The sequence below is a fragment of the Tamandua tetradactyla genome, chromosome 10, assembly GCF_023851605.1.
Source record: "Tamandua tetradactyla isolate mTamTet1 chromosome 10, mTamTet1.pri, whole genome shotgun sequence".
Classification (NCBI taxonomy): Eukaryota; Metazoa; Chordata; class Mammalia; order Pilosa; family Myrmecophagidae; genus Tamandua; species Tamandua tetradactyla.
Window position 1 is genome coordinate 3,294,784 of NC_135336.1, and position 20,343 is coordinate 3,315,126.

Consider the following 20,343-nt stretch of genomic DNA (forward strand, 5'->3'; position numbering starts at 1 on the left):
CCCATTGAAAAAGCCAAAACATTTCTGGTATATTTCATTCCAACATCTTCAGCAAACAAAAACTGTGAATCATGAAATCAGTTTAATAACCAGCATTAAAAAACAGTACAGAAAATATCGAGTTGCATTGCCCATACTAGGGGCAACTATATGTATATGTTACGTAGACAACATATGCACACATATTAGGTTATGGCTGAAAGTATGTTTTACTGTGTGTGGTGATCAAAAAAGTTTGAAAGCTACTTGCTTACATGACAGCTAGGGCCAGCAGCGGGTCCCCAAACTTGCTTTGTACTGCTTTTGATCTCACTGTTCCTTTGGCTAGGCATTCTCCCTGCTCTTGATGAAACACTGCCTCGTCCTTGGAGTGTTTAACCATTCTCCTTCGTCTGTGATCCTATAGTGATGACCCTATACTGTTCTCACAGCACCTCAGTGAGTCTTGTGCAGTGGTTACGTCTGTACATCGAGTTCTTAGAGAGTACTTGGAGGCAGGGAAGGGTAGTGAGCATGGTGGATGCCTCATATCTGTCTGCTGTGCTGAATATTCTCCTTATCTTCTTCCCAGGAACACCCGTGAGGCACAAGATTCGTGCTCTGGGGCCAATGTTATCTACAGCCGTGGTTCTAAATCCAGGAGGAATACGAGAGATGAACATACATTTTATTCAGTCTAAAGATGTTCTCTTTGTTCGGAGGCTGTGTCCAAGCTATATTTTTGGTGTTAAGATCCGTTTTTTGAGGGACAATGTTGGTGATAAATTAAAAGATAGTAGTTGGGTTTTAGTGTGTGTGTGTTTATTGCCCTTATTTGTCAAAAAAAAAAGAGTGGTATTTCTATGTTCCTCCTCAAAAGAGAATTTTTTTTTTTTTTTAATTTTAATTGGTTACAAATTCCAATAGCCTGGATTCCCAGGGACAGGGCCCTTCTTGGGCTGCGGGAAGGTAGGTTTACTTTCTCTGAATTCATAGGGCTGTCCAGCCCTCTCATCTCAAGGATTTCTGTTTATTGTTTACGCTCCTCCTCTGACATGGAAGGGCAAGGCTTGACTCGTCTTTTACGCGGACCTCAGTCCCCCAGGATGTTAACCAGCCTCTCTGTCCGAGCGGTGAGACAGTGTGTCTCTGGCCCTTTAAATGGGGGCGTGGCGTAGCGGCGCGGACTGAGAGGGGTGACTGCAGGAAAGCGGAAGTGTTACTGCTAATGGGTAGGCACTGCGCGTGCCTGAGCCTTGAGCCAGAGGCGGTGTCACGTGAGCTGGAGGTCTTGGGCCAGCATGGCTGCAAGCTCAGGTAATGACAGTCCCCAGAGCGGGCCAATCCGGGAGGGGTCGGGCGGCAGGGCCCGCAAGACCGAGTGGAGAGAGAGCACGCAGGACCCTGGAGCCTTGGCCTTTTCCCCGCGCGATAGCAACACGGCCCCGGGGAGCTGACGGGACATTTTCCTGACGGGCTAACTGTACCCGGGTTCGCGGACCCGGCGGGGTCGACTCTGGGGTGAAGGGCCATAGCCTGCGTTTAGCCCCCGAATTGGGTCTGGCAGTTCAAGCGTGTTGATTAGTTTCAAACGGATGTGAGGGTGAGGACAGAGGAGCCTGCTTCCCCTGATTATGAGACTGTGGGGCGGGTGAGCGGAGTGGAACAGCTATACATCCCTCCTGTGGGTATAGGGAACAAGTGTCGTCTCTTCCAGCCCCTGGGGGCTGGGATGAGTGTGCACCCTCAGCCTGAAGCCGAGGCTTAGATGGGGTGACAGCCTCTCAGGCTTGGTGAGCCCGAAGCCGAGGCTTAGATGGGGTGACAACCTCTCAGGATTGGTGTGCACCCTGTGAAGCAAACTCCAGTTTGTCACCGCCTGCAAGGTGTGCAACAGGGGAATGGGGGAGGTGGAGGAACAGAGTGACAGGTGGGCCCCTAAAGTTTGAGGTCACTCCTGTGCCCTTACACAGGAGAGTGAGGCCACTCTGCAAGCATGGCAACTGGGGAAGGAGGGAAACAGCTCCTCTAGGTATATGGATATGCAAAATGGGCATGTTTCAAAGGAGGGTTGGGTAGGATGAGGTAGGATCAGAAAGAGAAGTTTCATGGCCTTGGGTTATTAGGAACAGCTGCCAAAACCTTCTCCAAATAGGCATGCCCCCTCCATTCCCTAGATTAGTGTAAGAATGGACAGAATCTGTGTTTCTGCACTATCATCATCCCTGTTCTCCTTCCCCAGACAAACAAGCGAGCTAAACAAACAGGGATGTTATCTTGTGGGCTAATTGTACTCCAGATGTCTGAGTTTGGGGGCTAATTATATGTAAGGTGTGTGTGTTTAGTATATATCTAATATAAATGGGGGTGGAGGCCCTACGTATGTTTAAGACATGGGGCTGGTCATGGTTAAATTTAAGCAGAGATTAAATATTGAATACTCTGGCAATAGCTGTCTGTCCATAAAATGCAGAATAAAGATAAATGGAAAGACAAATTCTGGTTGAACTGTTGAACATCAGATGACCGATAAGACAGTTATAGGTGGGAGAATTCTTTCCAGAATCTTAACTCTGTTCTTTATACATTTCCTTTGTACCTGGGCACATCATCAGCAGATGAATATTTCATGTCTTCCAGAGTATTGGGGCATCTTGATGATTGCTGAAGCTTTTAACTGTATCCCAGTAACCCTTAAAGCTGCTTCATAGACATTTCAACCACTATGATACAAAATATCAGTTATGTATGTGAATGAAGCCTGAGACCTTTAACTTAATGAATGGTGCTTAACTTGTGATCTGTTTATAGGTTTCAGAGTTTGTATATCATCTCTTAACCCACAACTTTGGGTCTTGTGTTAGTTCCCCAGGGCAGCCATAACAAGGTACCTCAGACTGCATAGCTTAAAACAACAGAAGTTTATTCTCTCCCGGTTCTGAAGATTAGAAGCCTAAAATCCAGGGCCGTTCTGCTTCTGAAGTCTCTAGGGGAGAATCTTTTTTTTTTTCCTTTTCTTTTCCCAGCTCCTGGTGGTTATTAGCAATCCTTGCTGTTTCTTGGCTTGCAGATGTTTCAGTGCAGTACCTCCCCTTTATCATCTGGTGATTTTCTTTCTTATGTATATCCAAATCTCCCTCTCCTTATAAGGACACCAGTTATTGAATTTAGGGCTCATCTAAATCAAGTATGATGTTTTTCTTAGCTTGAGTACATATTCATAGACCTTATTTCTGAATAAGGTCACATTCACAGTTCCCTGTGGATATAAATGGGGGGGTGGAGTGGGGTGGGAATCTAGTCAATGCAGTACAGGTGTCATCTGCATTTATTTACGAAGATTTAACTGAATCTCGAGTTAGTTTGAATTATCTTCATTCTCTATGGCGTTATTATATAGCATGCTATGTTCTAGCCTGCAGCTGTAGATTTGCCTTGGATTTCTTGCTGTTAAGAATTTCTTAGATTTACTCTGAAAGTCATAAGTCTTACAATTCTTTTCTGTTGCAAATACTGGAAACTCAATTAAAAAAAAAGTTGAGGGCGGGCCGCGGTGGCTCAGCGGGCAAGAGTGCTTGCCTGCCGTGCCGGAGGACCCCGGTTCGATTCCCGGCCCCAGCCCATGTAAAAAACAAACAAACAAACAAAATATAATAAAACAAGAAAATGTTTAAAAATGTTTCCCTTTCTTCCTCCCTTCCATCCTTCCTTCCTTCTCTGTCTTTCCTTCCTTTCCTCCCTCTCTCTTTAAAAAAAAAAAAAAAAAAAAAGTTGAAACAAAAGACGGATTTCCTGGCTCACAAACCTGAGAAGGACTGTGGTGTGACCAAATCCATGGACTCAGATGATGTTCTCGTATATCTCTTACCCTCTTGAAGGGACCTCTAACTTCAATCGCTTTTTTCCCCTTCTCTAATTGCAGCCTCATTCTGCCCTATTATATAAATGCACCAAAGACATGACTGTAGGCAGCCCCCATGTTAAATGTCACCCACGCTTAAGTACCCTGAGTCAAGTCCTCGCTACACTATTTGCAAACCCCAGGGAAGGGACTTATTGCTAGGCCAGGACTGTGTCACGTGCCCACTTGTGGGTATGCAGGTCACTTGTGGGTATGCAGGTCGGGTAATACTGTGATGGGCAGCACCACCAAAATCACATGGTTGAAGAGGAGGAGGGGGAGCTTCCCAAAGGGAAGATGGTGAAAGTGCTGGGCTGTTACTACAAGAAGAGGAGAAGGGATGTTTTAGCATAAACAACAGATATTCATTAGTTTACTTCCATTTTCTAAGGAAATCACTCAAAATGTATTTTCTTCTTTCAAGTCAAATCCTGACCTCATCCTTTTTAGTCTCCCATCTGGACTCTTGCAACATTCTTTCATAAATGATTCTTCTGTAATACCCCTTCCTTGTTATATGTTCAATCATGCTATTGCAGAAGTACTCTTTTCCTACCACTTTGTAAGTCTGGATATGTTTCCCTTAAAACATACATTAGCTTCTCTTCTGTGAGTCTTATGTATTCTATCTTCCAAATCTGCATTTCATCTTACTCTTGCATTTTTGCTTTTCTTATTCTACTCTCTTAAATACTTTTGCATGTTTTCCCATATATAGTTTTATATAGAGAGAGCATTCTCACATTTTAGTTGGGTCTCTTGTGTAATGATTAAGAGCGCAAGGTGAGTCAATCAAGTCACTAAGCAAAGCTTCAGAGGTAATTAGCATCCCTTTCTCCTTGTATCCTGTTTTCCATATTATCTGAACACAAGAACACAAGCCCTGCAGATCCCTGGACAGTTCGGTGACTGTCTAGAATGTCTTAACCATGATAAGATTTGTTTTTTCCTCTACAGTTCAGCAAGAAGGTTCCTCCTGTTCTTTCAAAAAAAAAGACTAAATCTGTAACTCCATATTTTCCTTGGCACCTTACTTAGCCAAGTGAAGTTGAGGTGACAATTTGAACTAATTGGAAGGCCACCATCTAACTCAGTCTATAGCTGAATGGAATCCTATCTTCTGTGCATTTAACTTACAAGAATTCAGCTATACCAGTTTGGTAAGAAGACAAGGGAATGCATTTAAGCCTACACAATGCCCACGTACTTCTTAGGAGGACTTCTCCGGGATTGGGGTGGGTCTTTGAACAGAGATTCTCTAGTAGTAGGGACTTATTTGGAGCTGGAAAGAGATGATTTTTCTCTTATTCATGTCCCTTCATACACTGATATAAAGCTAATTTATAATATTTGAGCTTACACATAATGTAAATATTTGTAGACTTGCTGTTTTGTTTTTTTTTAAACTTTTACTTTTTTTATTATGTAATATAATATATAGACAAAGCAAAGAAAGAAAAAAGCAATAATTCTGAAAGCACTCCCTAATAAGTAAATTACAGGACAGATCCCAGAGTTTGTCATGGGTTATCTCAGATTTTTTCTTCTGCTTGCTCCAGAAGAATAATAGGAAGCTAGAAGGAATAAATATATTTTTTTATCATCACAATCAACTTTGTTTTCTTTTTTTTGTGAAAAATAACATATATAAAAAAAGCAGTAAATCTCAAAAGCACAGCACAACCATCAGCTATAAAACAAATTTCAGAGCTTGGCATGGGCCGCAATTTCACAATTTTAGATTTTTTCTTCTAGCTGCCCTAAGATACTAGAGAAGAAAAGATACATCAATTTAATGATTCAGCAATCATATTCATTTGTTAAGCCCTACCTTCTCTGTATAACTCCATGATCACCTCTTAGCCTTCTTTCCCACTCCTTAGGGATATTTGGGCTATGGCCATTCTAGCTTTTTCATGTTGGAAAGGGCTGTCAATAACATGGGATTGGGAGATGGAACTAGCTGAGTTCTGGAGAGGCTGAGGTCTAGGTTTCAGGACTTATCTGTCCAAGGACCTATCTGGAGGTTGTAGGTTTCTGGAAGGTTACCCTAGTGTATGGAACCTTTGTAGAATCTTATATATTGCCCTAGGTGTTCTTTAGGATTGGCTGGAATGGTTTTGGTTTGGTAGAGTTACTGTTTTGTATATTTTGATAAGGGGTTTGTTTTTTCTCTTTTTAAATGTTGTGTCTGGCGATCCATAGTAGTAACCTAGCATCATGCACAGGTAAGTCTTGTTCACTGTTCTCTTCCTTTTGATACTTGTTGTTTACTCTCTAAATGTTAAATTTTACTCTTCTCTTATATTAGACATTTACCAAGAGAAGAAAGAGGAATGGAGAGGTTTGCCACTATTTTTTTTTTTTTTTGCATGGCCAGGCACCAGGAATCGAACCTGGGTCTCTGGCATGGCAGGTGAGAACGCTGCCACTGAGCGACTGGTTTGCCACCTTTAATAGTGGGACTTTGTGTTAGCTTCCTGGGCTACTCAAGCAAATACCATGAAATGTGTCAAGTTAGACAAGGGGAATTTCTTTACTCACAGTTTTGAGGCCAAAGAAAGTCTACGTCAGGGTGTTTTCAGAGTGATGTATCTTCCCCAAAACTGGTGCCCCGGAGTTGATCGCCTGCGGCCCTTGGTCCTTAACTTGTCACATGGTTTTGCACATGGTGGCCTCTCTGTTCTCTTCTGAATTTTGCAGATTCCAGCTTTGCTTCTCCCTCTGTGGCTTTCTGTCTGTCTGCCTGAATTTCATTGTCTTATAAAGGACTCAAATAGTAGGATTAAAACCCATCCTGATTGAGATAGGACACACCTTAACTGAAGTAACCTCGTCAAAAAGTCCTACTTACAATGGCTTCACACCCACAGGAAAGGATTAGATTTAGGAACGTGTTTTTTCTGGAGGATGTACAGCTTTAAACCAGCACATACCTCCAAGCACTGTGGGCTGTGGTTACCTAGATGTGCCTATTCTTGGAAAGAAATGCAGATGTCAAGTTAGCAGCTCATCCCAGTACATAGTGGCATTGCAAGTAACACAGAATCTGTTTCCTGAAGTGTGTGAGTAAGGTGAAATTTGAATACCCTTGTAAATCCCCTGATAGAGTCATGTTGGACACTGACATATGGTTTCTCAGGAAAAGGCAACACAGCCAGTTTTGCTCCACTGTTGGAACAGCATGTTGCTTGTTCTTTGAGTATAGATGAAGTGTATTCTTTGTGTATGAGCTATGCAAGAACTGATCCTGACCAAAAGTACAGCAGATTTCCATCTCCCGTTCTGTACTCAGTCTGAATGTTGAGTGGAGTGGTAGGCAGAATTGCTGGTTCTATGTGAATCAGTATATATATTTTTCTTTTTGCTGAAGATAATAGTGGAATTCTTGTAAATTGAATGGACATATGATACATTTCCATAGTTTTCATATTGGCCTATGGCCTGAATTAATAATGTAACAGAGCATGAAACATCTGAAGTTGGAGAGTTTGTGTCATAACTAATTGATCTTTTAAAAATAGTCAGTTTTTAAAAATCTCACTTACCAAGATGCAGAGAAGGGATTTACACAGTTGGAAAACTTTTTGGGGTAGAATAACTAGCTATATCTTATACTGAACAACCAAGAACTGCTATTTGAGGCAAGCCAGTGATTTAGTGTTGCTTAACTTCCCAGCTTGGGAAGTGAGGGTTGAATGGATGGGTGGATGGATGGAAGGATGAATGGATGGGTGGATGGATGGAAGGATGAATGGATGGGTGGATGGATGGAAGGATGAATGGATGGGTGGATGGATGGAAGGATGGGTGGATGGGTGGATGGATGGAAGGATGGATGGATTACCTACTATATAATTAGGCACTGGGAGTACAATGGTGAACAAGGCAAATCTGGGCTTTGCTCTTATGGGCCCTGTATTCCAGTTGGAGAGGAGGTGGTGGTTAAGGTGTTGAAGAAATGATTGCAAGTGTGATGAGTGTAATAAAGGAGAACAATGGTATAGGTGCATAAAATAGGGACCTAGCCTAGTTGAGCTGGACAGAAAAGGCTTTTTTGAGGAAGCAAAGTTTTAGCTGATAACTGAAGGATGTATATGATCTGCAGTGATTTGCAAGCCTGATTACACAAAAGTAGAACTCACTCAGAACCTGGCTTATTATGACACAGTTCCTGTATGCTGTGAATTAAGTAATATCCTCTGAAATTTAGCAATTACAGAATTTAATGTACAACACATGTTATTCCTGTCTCCCAATTCTTATGTTAAACAGCAAATGTTTTTTGTATATCTGTATAGCTGTGCAAATCAATGAGACGTGTAAAGCAGAGTGTACAAAGAAGCATGGCCCCATTTTGATTGTATAGTTGGAGGGAAATACATAGTCCCATGGTAAGTTAATTAATGAATCAAAATGGAGAATGTGCCAAGCCATTGTTCTGAAGAAGACGTGCTTCTGAATTCAGAGGATGGTTAAGGAAGGACGAGGTCATAGGTAAATCTGATATGAATGATGTCCTGATGGAAGGAAGGAAAGAAAGAACTTAAATAAACAGAGAGGAAAAGGAAAGGGAAGACAAACCAGCACGAGCCCACAGTGGGAAAGTGAAAGCCATTCTTTTTTTAAAATTTTATTTATTAATCATACCAACATACACAAACATTCTTACCATATGATCATTCCATCTAAATATATAATCAGTAACTCACAATATCATCACATAGTTGTATATTCATCATCATGATCATTTCTTAGAACATTTTTGCATCAATTCAGAAAAAGGAATAAAGAAAACAGGAAAAAATTCATACATACCATACCCCTTACCCTTCCCTTTTATAGATCACTAGCATTTCAATCTACTAAATTTATTCTAACATTTGTTCCCCCTATTATTTGTTTATTTTTAATCCATATGTTTTACTCGTCTGTAGATAAGGTAAATAAAAGGAGCATCAGACTCAACGTTTTCACAATCACACAGTCACATTATGAAAGCTATATCATTATACAATCATCTTCAGGAAACATGGCTACAGGAACAGGGCTCTACATTTTCAGGCACTTCCCTCCAGCCTCTCCATTACACCTTAACTAAGAAGGTGATATCTATATTATGCATAAGAATAACCTCCACGCTAACCTCTCTACTCTGTTTGAAATCTCTCAGCCGTTGGCGCTTTATTTTGTCTCATTTTGCTTTCCCCCTTTTGGTTGAGAAGGTGTGAAAGCCATTCTTGAGGGACCTTGAATGCAAATAATTTAGAAATAAAGCCAGGTAGGGGTCAGCTCATGCAGTCTCTGGAGTAAAAGGCTTAGAATTTGGAATTTTTTCCTATAGGCATTGGGGACTTGTTAAAAATGAGTCCGGGCGGGCCACAGTGGCTCAGCAGGTAAGAATGCTTGCCTGCCATGCCCAAGAACCCGGGTTCGATTCCCGGTGCCTGCCCATGTAAAAAAAAAAAAAAAGAGATATAAAAATGAGTCCATTTCCCAGAGAAAGAGAATAGAAAACTAATGGAAGATAACCCTCAATTGTATGTTTTTGTTCTTTTTTCTTCACAAAATAGACAACAACAAAGGCACAATAAAATGAAAAGATGAAAGAAGAGAAATACTTGGGTTGGGAAGGCCAGAAACAAAGTTGACACATAACATTGTTTCCTTACTACAACTTAGTGATAACTTTCTGGGAATATAGTGAATTTTAAAAAAAAACAAACAAAAGTGAAACAACTTGATTTGATTTCACTGTAATGTGAAAAATGTTTCATACAACACTTTTAGAAGGAAAAAAATATCAGAGCCTTACACAGGATTCTAGAACTTGAGAACAGTTGGGAATGTTTACCAAAGTAAAAGATGGATGAAAGAGTTACAGAGTAACCTGATTGTCATACTCCTGAGTTCTTATTCTGTTGGCCAGTGTTATAAGGCCAGTGTTATAACCTTATTAAGAAGGAAATAATCTTGAGAATTATCAAGATGTCAGATAATCTTACATTTGAACTATTAAAATATCAGTTTATCAGCACTCAGAAGAATATAACATACCGGATAATTATAATTCTGTGATACACATTTCGTATCAGGTTACTCTTATTTCATTGTGGGAGAGGCTAAGAAAAAACTGATATCTGTTGTGTTGTTTGCAGGTACTATCTGGCATGGATCCCCTTAAAAGCTGTAAAATATTATCTCACATGATGGTTGGGTGCAGAGCTAGTTGTAGAATTTCATCTCAAGAGAAAATTATCAGAAATTCATTTCCAACTTTTGTGTTGGAATAGGACTTAAATGATGTCTGAAGGCAGTAACTACATCAAGTGTATAATATTAAATGTAATATTGAAACCGGTGCCTGGCTGGCAGTGCCAGTCAAGATGCCATCCAGGTTCCTTAGTCTGGAAACTAAAAGAATTTAGAGATGAGAGGGCCAGTAGGTATAAGTAGTAAAGTTTATTAAAAAGAGAAAGTATACATTAGAGAAGTTAACTCTGATGTGCCCAAGGGAGGGATATGCGCTGTGAAGTGGGCTGGCTTGTTTTATAGGAAAGTTTTGTTGATAGCAGGTTTCCATAGTAACTTTTGAATATTAGGTGTTTTCTTTGTTCTAGGAAGAGATAGCTAGCCAAATTCCTGGTTTGTCACATACCTAAAATTTGTCTTTGGGCAAATGGTTAACAATCATTTATGACCCTATGCTTCCTATCATTAAGAGTTTGCCTTGGGCCCAGAATTTTACAAGCTTTTATGGTTTGGAGAGGTTTCATTGGTTTGGGGGCTTTAGGGAAATTTTTGTCACAGAAAGTTTGCAGCTCTCTATTAGTTCCTTTGGAGCTAGATAAGAAAGAGAGATTTGCAATTGTTTGTTAACTCTTTCAAAGCTGAATAAGAAATCAGGGACTTAACAATTGTCCTATTTTATCCTGCTTCAATCTTTAAAGCATTTTGTTAGTCTTCTATACTGGAATGTAGAGCTTAATAAATATTTGGTTAATGCCAAATGACATGGAAATGGGGTCAGAAACTAATTACTTAAAGTTTGGTATGTATTCATTTCCTATTGTTGCCATAGCAAATTACCACAAATGTGTTGGCTTAAAACACAATTGATTTTATAATTCTGTAGCTCACAAGCTCAACAAAAGTCTCACTGGGCCAAAATCAAAGCGTTGGTAGGGCTGTGTTTCTTTCTGGAGGCTCTAGAGAGAATGTTTTCCTTCTTTTTTTTTCTAGCTTGTAAAAGTCTGCCTACCTGCATTGCTTGGCTCTTAGGTACCTTCCTCCATCTTCAAAGCCTGCAATGTGGCATCTCTAACCATGCTTCTGTTACAATACGCTTTCTCTGACTCTCTTTTCTGCCTCCCTCTTACACTTTTAAGGACCATTATTGCATTGGGCCCACCTGGATAATCCATGATAATCCCATCCCAAAATTCTAATTTAATCATATGTGCAAATCTCTTTGGTCACGTAAGGAGATACATCCACAGGTTCTGGGGATTAGGACATTGATCTCTGGAGGGTAGGGGCATTCTGTTACTAGACCAAGGCTGTGGATTCTTTTGCCAGATGTGCTCAAAACCAATTCCTGAGACACTGGGGTATCAAAGAGAGAAAGAGTTTATTACTAGGCACGTAGTAGGAGAGCAGATGGCCTAGAGGCCCAAAATCTGTCACCCTGAACTGCAGTAATTCTGATTGTTTTATTAGGGAAAAGATGGGCAGGGTTTAGGGTAATGAGCGCAGTGGCCCCGGATGATGGAATTAGAGGGGATCTGATTATTGAGCATGCGCAGATTGATTACATGCTTAGTCACAGAACGTGTGTGAGGAAATGGTGGAATGAGGCACAGGGGACTTGTAGGTTAAAGTCTAAGCTACTGCGCATGTCAGGTGGGTCGTTTTGGTTACATTCAGTCTCGGTATCAAGATAACTTTGGGCTTTGCCTGGGTTAGTTCTAGGCAGACCCAAGACCCTTCATTGCTAAACATTATAATGGGCCTGTCTTTAGTGATTACAGGACTTGAAAAATGGATAATTGGGTACAAATGAAGGTTATTCACAAGGTTTTTAAAATCACAGGGGTAGAAGATAAGGGCTATGTAATCATTATCAGAAATCAGGGCAACTGTATTACAATTTAGAGATTTCTGGAATTTCCCTCTGTCTACTTCAGTATACCAGAAAGCACAAAGGAAAGCGTGTGTAATGATTCAGTAATGAAAATCATCCCTTAACTCCTGATTTCTCGGTTACAGTTCTGCCTACCACAGGTAGGTTTAGGTAGAGCTCAGTAAATGTCTAAAAAATTCACAGAAACTGCTCTTAGTGAACTCTTCTTTTTTACAAAAATAATTCTGAGCAGGGTGGCCTTTGGATTGAGCAGATCTCTTTGGGTTGGAAAAAATTGCTGTGTGACTTAACTGCTGGTAAGAAAAACTAAGGAAGAGTATAATTGGCTTCACTGATGAAATGTAGCCTAACTGTTGTTACAAAAAGCCCAATTTTGGAATGAGTTAGTGATATAATTATCATAATTAAAGGTTTTTATTAAATGTCTGGTGTTTTGCTGGGGGCTGTAGTCGTCTTAGACAAACCCCCTACTATTCAGCTAATGAAAAAACTGATATGTTTGGCACTGGCTAGACCTTTACAGAAGCACTGCTGTAAGTCTTTAACTTTAGAAGAAATTAAATGATAATAGCTAATATTTCTTGAAAACTTGTGTGACCAGGTATTATTCTAACTTTTACAGTCATTCATTCCTCTCAGTCACCCTGCATAATAGGTTATTGCATTCCTGAGTCAAGACTCTTGTTCTAAGTGACACACACACACACACACACACACAAAGCGTATATATGTGTGTGTGTGTGTGTCGCTTAGAATGGAGAGTTACAGAAGAGTATGTTGGTTTATATCACCAAAGTGCCTGAAGGCTATGGGCAGAGCTGACTTCATGAAAGACTGGAACCTGAAGACTGAATGACACCAGGACTCTTGTTCCTCCTCTTTTCTCCTTCTGTTTATAGATTGATTTCATTTTCATCAGAGAATCTATACCTACAATGCAAATTCTGTAAGTAGAGATGGGTTTCTGGTGAGAGATGCATAGCAGGTTTCTAGTTAATATGTGTTGAGTGAATGGCTGTTTCTTTTTTGCAGAACTCTGTGTGAGAGGGGGTGTTCTACCTTTTTATTCATTGTTTAGGGAATAGTGGATATATTCTTCACAATTCTAGTTTAATAAATCTTGGTGAAGGACTTTGGCTATTTGATGCAACCCCTATTACTAGAGGTTGCGCTTTTTTTTTTTTTTACTAGAGTGTTTTTGATTGCAGCCTCCACAAGAACCACGTGGTTTGAAGCCCTTCCCAGAACAGGAGGTACTGTTCTGGATAAACAACACAAGTGTCCACAACATTTCATTTCAACAGATGTGGAAACAGAGAAGCTCAGAAAAGGTGAATGGATTGACCAAGTTGCAGATAGGAAATGGTAGAGTCCAGATCCAAACTGATTTTAATTGACTCTTTGGCGTACGTTCTTTCCGCTTTGCTACCACATCATGTCAATAAGAAGAACTCAGTGAAGGTTGGAAATGGAGTGGGGTAGCATGGATGTTCTTCTTCTGGGAATGCTTGGTCACTTGAAATTTCTTCAGCGTTTCTGTAATGTTCACGAATGCTGGGCTGTTTTGTGTGCCCAAGAGCCTCTTATTAATTCCAGGTAGGAGATAAAAGAGGGCCAGAAAAACAAAATTGCTTTTCTTTCTGGTTTATATTAGAAAGGCACATATAAAGAATGAGACATTTTAGAGGATTATTAAATCATTGAAGTAAAAATTTTCTTTTTTTGTTATTTGTTGCTTTATGGTCTTTTTTACTATTTAAGAAAATATGTATATATAAAAACTTTTAGTCACTATCCTCAGGAACCACTGAATGTAAATTAGATTGTGCATATTTGTAAACATTCCTTGATTAACTAACTGTTTTTGCTTAGAGGAACAAATGAAAATGAAAGCCTTTATTAAGAAATAAATTGTTATAAGCCAGTTCAGTCTTCTTTGAAGAAAGCATGTAAACCATAGTATTGCCACTGAATTTGACTCATTGCAAAAGGAGCAATACATTTAGTACCTGATGTTGGAAAGATACTTTCAAATGCTGCCAGATACAGAGTGCTGTTGGTTATGTCTTGTAGTAATGTATTTTTTTTTTGCATGGGCAGGCACCGGGAATCGAACCCGGGTCTCTACCATGGCAGATGAGAACTCTGCCACGGAGCCACTGTGGCCTGCCCTAGTAATGTATTTTTATTGCATGTACTTGTAGGGAAAGCTACCTTTTGTAGCATGTTAAAAAAAAAAAGTAGCCGTATTTGGTAATGTGCCAGATGTCCTAGCACATTCTAGCTATTGGTCCTAATTCTCGAAAAATCAGTTTTCATGAATCCACATCTTACACATAGTAGTCATTTCTTTCAATGTGATAAATATGAGACTTTGAAAGGAGTGGAATTATTTGTAGGTACTAAAAAATTATCCTAACTGGATAAAATTATGATTGAACGTTGGGCATATTTAAAAAAATAAAACAGATTCTTAACTCCTTTTAAAAAAATTACTTCTTTCAGTGGCTCAGTGGTTTTCAGCCTTTTTCCTGCTTTCACTTCACTGGGGAGCAGGTCCTTAGTGGTGGTGGCAATAATGCCCCTGAGGACAGTGTGCAGTTTGAAAAAGCTTCCTACTGAGAGTTACTGCTAGTTCTTGGGTACACTGGGTAGTCTAGAAAACAAAATAACCTTTGTTTTAAAAACCTTTGTTTTCCAATGGCATTGTTTCCATTTTCATGTTTTGCCTCTTCTAAACAGGCAAAGCTGAGTTATATGAGTAAACCAAATTGTGTTTTATTTTTTGACGCAGCATAGCGCTGTACCATTTAGAGTCGTGAATTATACCCAAAAATTGCTTGCTTGCTTGCTTGATTTTTCCCTTCCTTCCTTCCTATTTCAATTTTCCCTGAAACTATCCGTGTTTCTCCATGACTAGCCCTCTTTCTAAAAATATCTGGGGTAGTCATGGAATCATTCTATCTTGGGGTCATTGTTGCCTCCCTTAATAGAGCTGAACCCTTAGATTTGCTAATATCCATTCTAGGCCCTCTGTGTTTACACTAAACTTCTTGAGAGATCAGTGACCCTGTGTAGATGCCAGTGATAAAACTGGTTAGTATGCTTATCTCCAGGGATATTTTCAGGGAGAGCTATCCTGAAGCTTGTGAAAGTGAGCTTGTGGGTTAATAGTAGCTTTCTGCGCCAATTTACCCCAAGCTATTAGATGTATAAAACTAGTTGGTTCCAGGTCTAGTGGTCAAACTTATCTCAAGTCTATCACCGTCACCATGACTTTGTGTTAGGTGCTGTCCTTGATACTCCTGTAGAAACTTGCCTCCCATGTCATACTCTGTATCCTGTATTTCTCTTTGCTATACCCTGTAGTAACTTCTGTTTGTACTAAGAAGATTGAGTGAATAATCAGTTTCCATGAAGTATGACCAACCAAGTCTTTGGCATGTCCAGTTGACAAGGAGAAAACCTAAATGATACTTTTTTTTTCTTTTTTGAAAAGATATCATCACGCAGGTCATTATGATCTAAGGCCCAAAACAAAACCAACAAAAACTTCATGTGAATTGATTGAATACATTAGGAGCGAACATGGAAAATGAACCAGACCATGAAAATGTGGATCCGAGCCTCTGTGCCAAGACGATGGAAGAAGAACTGAATAAGTCTTTCAGTCTAGAAGCTTCACTTTCAAAATTCTCCTACATAGATCTGGACAAGGAACTGGAGCTCAAAAATGATCTGGTAAAAATTTCAACTTTTGGCAAGTGATATTTAAAATCATAATAAATGTTAGTTAGCGTGTGCTTTATGATCCAAAGATTCTAAGTCTATGACTTTGCATGGATTAATGGGTGTCTATGTACAGTTTTGTGAGCTAACACTGTTCATTTGTGTAGTTCATTACAGTTTATGAAACATATTGATAATCTGCTCTCATTTGAGCTTTACAGCTCATCTCACTCTGTGTGATAATCCACTTTATAGATGAGGAAACTGAAATGCAGCTATGCTAAATGAATTCTCAAGGTCATACACCTAGTGATAGGCTTGGAATTCATATCTTGCACAGTGATTTTTTTCTTGTTAATGTGTTACATTAACCAGTACGTTTCTGCGACTATAAAAATATTTAACGTCAAGCTGTTTGACCTAATATCTCTCACCATAATTTATGAAATAACTAGGAAAATCAATGTCAGACCTTTCCATATTCCTTACAACTTATGTCCAAACTTTAATAATTAAGGGTTGTCAGAAGACATCCAATTTTGTTATGTTTAAAAAAGCATAAGTAGTTTAAAAAGCCTTTCTGGAAAGGGCTGTCGGATGGCTGTCATTGTATGTTTGCCCTTGATAGTTGCCAATGTGTGGATAGGAAAGGAAACAATTCTGTAGTTTTTTATTATTTTAACATGGGCAGGCACTGGGAATCGAACCTGAGTCTCCAGCGTGGCAGGTGAGAACTTCGCCACTGAGCCATGCCCAATTCTGTAGTCTTTTGAACTGACACTTATAACCGTGAATTATTGAGTTGGCTATCTTAAGATAAGATTGTGATTTGTTTGTTTCTTAACTGATAGTGGCTCTAATGAGTACAAACACCCTCACAGGTGAGTTGTCTGGGAGAACATCATTATGAGTTAATTTCTTTTCTCTGTTTAGATTGATGATAAGGAATTTGATATCCCTCAAGTTGACACTCCTCCAACACTGGAAAGCATACTAAATGAGGTTGGTATAAAAGATCACTGTCATTTTGTGGCCTTGATTTGAATACTTTCTTTGTAAGTTAAGATGTATGTATCTAGACCTGCACTGTCTGATATGGTAGCCACTTGTCACATGTAACTGTTTACATTTAAATAAACACAAACTAAATAAAAATTTTAAATTCAGTTCCTCAGTTCACAGGGCACATTTCAAGTGCTCTGTAGCCACATGTGGCTAGTGGCTGCCATAGTGGAAGATAGTAACAGAATATTCCCATCATTGCAGAAAATTCTCTTGGACAGTGCTGGTCTAGACTGTGAGCTTCTCAAGGGCAGAAACTGTGCCTTATTCAATATCTTGAGAGTCTTGGTGCCCAGCACAATTCCTGGTATATGGTAGATTTTAAAACAATTTTTAAAGTGAATTAAGATACTAATTCAGTGCTTTTGACGTTTGTATTGTGTGTTGGTTTTGATTAATTACTTGACTTCTACCAGTGGTATTCAGAGAGCTCATGCTCTGAATCTGAAGAGCATCTACAGCTGTATGATGAGCCTTGTCACCCTTCTATGTGAAAAAAGCAAAACTCCCATCGTTTATTTTATAAGTACCACTTTTTTAAAAAGTTTCAGACTTTGAGATGGTGTTATTCTTATGTAGTTGGCAGATCATAGAGGCTTATAAAAGGAACTTTGTGGGAGTACCTGGTTGGTGGAGTATGCCAGTTTTTCTATATTCTGTATTTGCAGACAGTTATTCAACTTAGTCTTCTTGATCTTTTAAAAGCTTGCTTAAGGGCTCCTCTTGTAGGTCTTAGCTTCTGATTTGAGAAAGACTTTTCTAGTATAAATCTATTTCAGATTCATAGTTTTGTTTTCCAAAAGATAGCTAACCAAAGATTTCCAAGCAGAAATGCCCATTGATACTATAGTTTCAAATGAGTTAGGCCTTTGTCTTTATTACATCTGTACCTACCCTTTCAAGCCAACATTTTATAAGATGCAAACTACTTTCTCAGAAAATCATGTCATTCATTTTTCTTGTATGATTTTGATTGCTCTACTTTATATGGGTTTGCTGTTGCTGTTACTTTGAATCTATTGCTATTTTTTAGCATCAGAAATATTCTGTCTGATCTGTATTAAGACTTAGGCATTTGTAGTTTTGACAAAGATTTTGGTCCTTGAAAGAATATCTTGTCACAGTAAAGTGTCCTTTATTTATTGCTTTTTAACATAGAGGAAGTCTTTTATTTCCCCAGATATGGTGAGGATATTAATTTTGGTCAATTTTTTTTAAACTGCATCTTAATCATTAGATTTAATCCTTATTTCAATTATTTTAAGTATGAAATAAAATGATAATCTTAGAGAACTATATAGAAAGTCCTATTTGTACATGTTTATATAATATTTGCAAAAAAAGGTTCATATTATTGATAATGTAGTTCATAATGAGGGACTGTTCTTGCACAATTTTGTTATTAACAGTAAGTACAGTGATTAGTGATTTGAGAAGATAATGTTATTATACTCAACAGTGATTTTGGTTCCTTTTAGTTCATGGTGTTAGGTGTTGGAGTTATACCTAACTTCACCCTTCAGGCTTGAAGGGTGAGGCTTCCTTCACCCTCCAGGGACCTAGGCAGGTGGATAAGTGAAAGAAAAAGTAATTGAAGTTAATTTGTTAATGTGCTGTATTACATTAATTGATTTTCTTGTGTTGAACCATCCTTTTATTCCTGGTATAAACCCTACTTGGTCACCATGTATAATTATTTGAATGTGTTTTTGGATTTGATTTGCTAATATTTTATTGAGAATTTTTGCATCTATGTTCATTAGGGAGATTGGCCTGTAGTTTTCTTTTCTTACCATCTTTATCTGATTTTGGTATTAAAATGATACTAACTTCATAAAATGAGTTGGGTAGAGTTCCTTTTTCCTCAATTTTTTGGAAAAGTTCAAGCAGGATTGTGTTTGTTCTTTTTGGGATGTTTAATAAAATTCCCCATGAAGCCATCAGCCCTGGGCTTTTCTTTGTAGAAAGATTTTTGATGACTGATTGAATCTCTTTACTTGTGATTGGTTTGTTGAGATCTTCTATTTCTTCCTGAGTCAGTGTAGCTTGTTTGTGTGTCTCCGGGAATTTGTCCATTTCATCTGAGTTGTCTAGTTTGTTGGCATATAGTTGTTTGTAGTATCCTCTTATGATTTCATTTATTTCCTCAGGGTCTGTGGTAATGTATACCTTCTCATTTCTGATTTTGTTTATTTGCATCCTCTCTCTTTTTTCTTTGTCAGTCTTGCTAGTGGCCCATCAATTTTACTGATTTTCTCAAAGAACCAGCTTTTGGCTTTATTGATTGTTTCTGTTGTTCTTTTGTTGTGCCATTCATTTATCTCTCCTTTAATCTTTGTTATTTCTCTTATTCTGTTTGCCTTGGGTTTAGTTTGCTGTTCTTTCTCAAGTTCCTCTAGGTATGCTAAAGTCCTCGATTTTTGCTCTTTCTTCTTTTTTAATATAGGCATTTAGGGCAATAAATTTCCCTCTCAGCACAGCCTTTGCCACATCCTATAAGTTCTGGTAAGTTGTATTCTAATTTTCATTCATCTCCAGATAGCTACTGATGTCTCTAGCAATTTCTTCTTTGACCCACTGGTTGTTTAAGAGTGTGTTATTTAATTTCCTTATATTTGTGAATGTTTTCATTTTTTGGTGATTATTGATATCCAGTTTCACCCCATTGTGATCATAGAGTGTGCATTGAATAATTTCACTGTTTTTAAATTTATAAAGACATATTCTGTGCCCCAGCATGTGATCTATCCTGGAGAATGTTCCATGAGCACTAGAGAAGAATGTATATCCTTGTGCTTTGGGGTGCAATGACCTATATATGTCTCTTAAGTCTATTTCATTTATCAAGTTATTTGTCTTCTCTATTTCCTTGTTGATCTTCTGTCTGGTTGTCCTGTCTTTAGAGGAGAGTGGTGTATTGAAGTCTCCTGCTATTATTGTCAAAACATCTATCGCTCCCTTCAGTTTTGCCAATGTCTATCTCATGTACTTTGGAGCTCCTTGATTGGGAGCATAAACATTTAAGATTGTTATATCTTCTTGGTGAATTGACCCTTTAATTAGTATATAGTGTCCTTCTGGTCTCTTATGATGTCTTTACATTTAAAGTCTATTTTGTCTGATATTAGTATAGCTACTCCTGCTTTCTTTTGGTTACAACTTGCATGAAAAATCTTTTTCCATCCTTTCACTTTCAATCTGTTTGTATCCTTGTGTCTAAGATGAGTCTCTTGTAAGCAGCATATAGCTGGATTATGTTTCTTAGTCCATTCTGCCGATCTGTATCTTTTAATTGGTAAATTTAGTCCATTAACATTCAAAGTTATTACTGAAAAAGCATTTCTTGATCCTACCATCTTATCTTTTTTATTTTATTTGCCAGATCTATATATTCTTTTCCCTCTTTCTCTTTATATTCTTTAAATTACCTTCGGTGGTACTCTTCAATTCTTTGCCCTCCCACAGACCTCCTTCTCTTGCCTTGTTTGTTTTTCAGCTGACAGAACTCTTTTTAGTGTTTCTTGTATGG

At 38.7% G+C, this 20,343-nt stretch overlaps 1 protein-coding gene across 1 annotated transcript in view; it reads left to right on the forward strand.

Annotated features, from left to right (window-relative positions):
• Positions 1-1,204: 1,204 nt before the first annotated feature.
• VPS8 (VPS8 subunit of CORVET complex) overlaps positions 1,205-20,343 on the forward strand; it is a 388,458-nt gene continuing 369,319 nt past the window's right edge. Inside the window, exons 1-3 of the mRNA XM_077117773.1 lie at positions 1,205-1,296; positions 15,523-15,764; positions 16,686-16,754. Of these exons, the coding sequence (XP_076973888.1) occupies positions 15,612-15,764; positions 16,686-16,754 (222 nt within the window). The 5' untranslated portion in view covers positions 1,205-1,296; positions 15,523-15,611. The remainder of the gene's footprint in view (positions 1,297-15,522; positions 15,765-16,685; positions 16,755-20,343) is intronic.